General features: G+C 50.1%; 1 protein-coding gene across 1 annotated transcript in view; it reads right to left on the reverse strand.

The window, feature by feature from the left end:
- Positions 1-68, reverse strand: part of LOC104617947 (helix-loop-helix protein 1-like) — a 400-nt gene extending 332 nt beyond the window's left edge. The window contains 1 exon segment of the mRNA XM_010283395.1: positions 1-68. This exon segment is cut by the window's left edge and continues 1 nt beyond it. Coding sequence (XP_010281697.1) covers positions 1-68 — 68 coding nt within the window.
- Between the last annotated feature and the right edge of the window lie 433 nt (positions 69-501).

The following is a 501-nucleotide window of genomic DNA, read 5'->3' on the forward strand; positions in this document are numbered from 1 at the left end:
AAGCCGGACTCGGACTCGGAGTGTGTCGGGGGCAGGTCGATCTCTGTCTGGTCCGAATTGAGCATCATCTTTGCGGAAGAGGGGAGGACAGAGACGGATGCTTCAGAGATGTGGTATGTCAGGACAGGCTGACCTGGGCACGATGTCGAAGCAAAACTGCTCTACTTTAAAGAGAAGGTCTCCGGATCACAGCAAGCCCCTGGTTATTCTCCTCCTCTTCCTCCTCATCACACACAGTCTACGCAAGGGAATTTCAAAATTTTCCGTTTTCCTCAGAGAACTTGTTGGGCGAGCAACAGCTTTCACAATAAATAATGTAAGAAAGACGGCAGGATGCATATAAATAAAATAAATAAATAAATATCCTCTGGGCGCCCGTGCGCACGGAGACCAAAAAAAAATCTTCCGTCCAGCTGCGGCAGGACCCAGTTTCGGAGCCGTCAGGTGTCAGAGCCGAACTCCTTCCGTGTGCTCTAGAAAACAGAAGCACAGGGGCTCTCA

This window comes from Phaethon lepturus, unplaced genomic scaffold (assembly GCF_000687285.1).
Source record: "Phaethon lepturus isolate BGI_N335 unplaced genomic scaffold, ASM68728v1 scaffold29733, whole genome shotgun sequence".
Lineage (NCBI taxonomy): Eukaryota > Metazoa > Chordata > Aves > Phaethontiformes > Phaethontidae > Phaethon > Phaethon lepturus.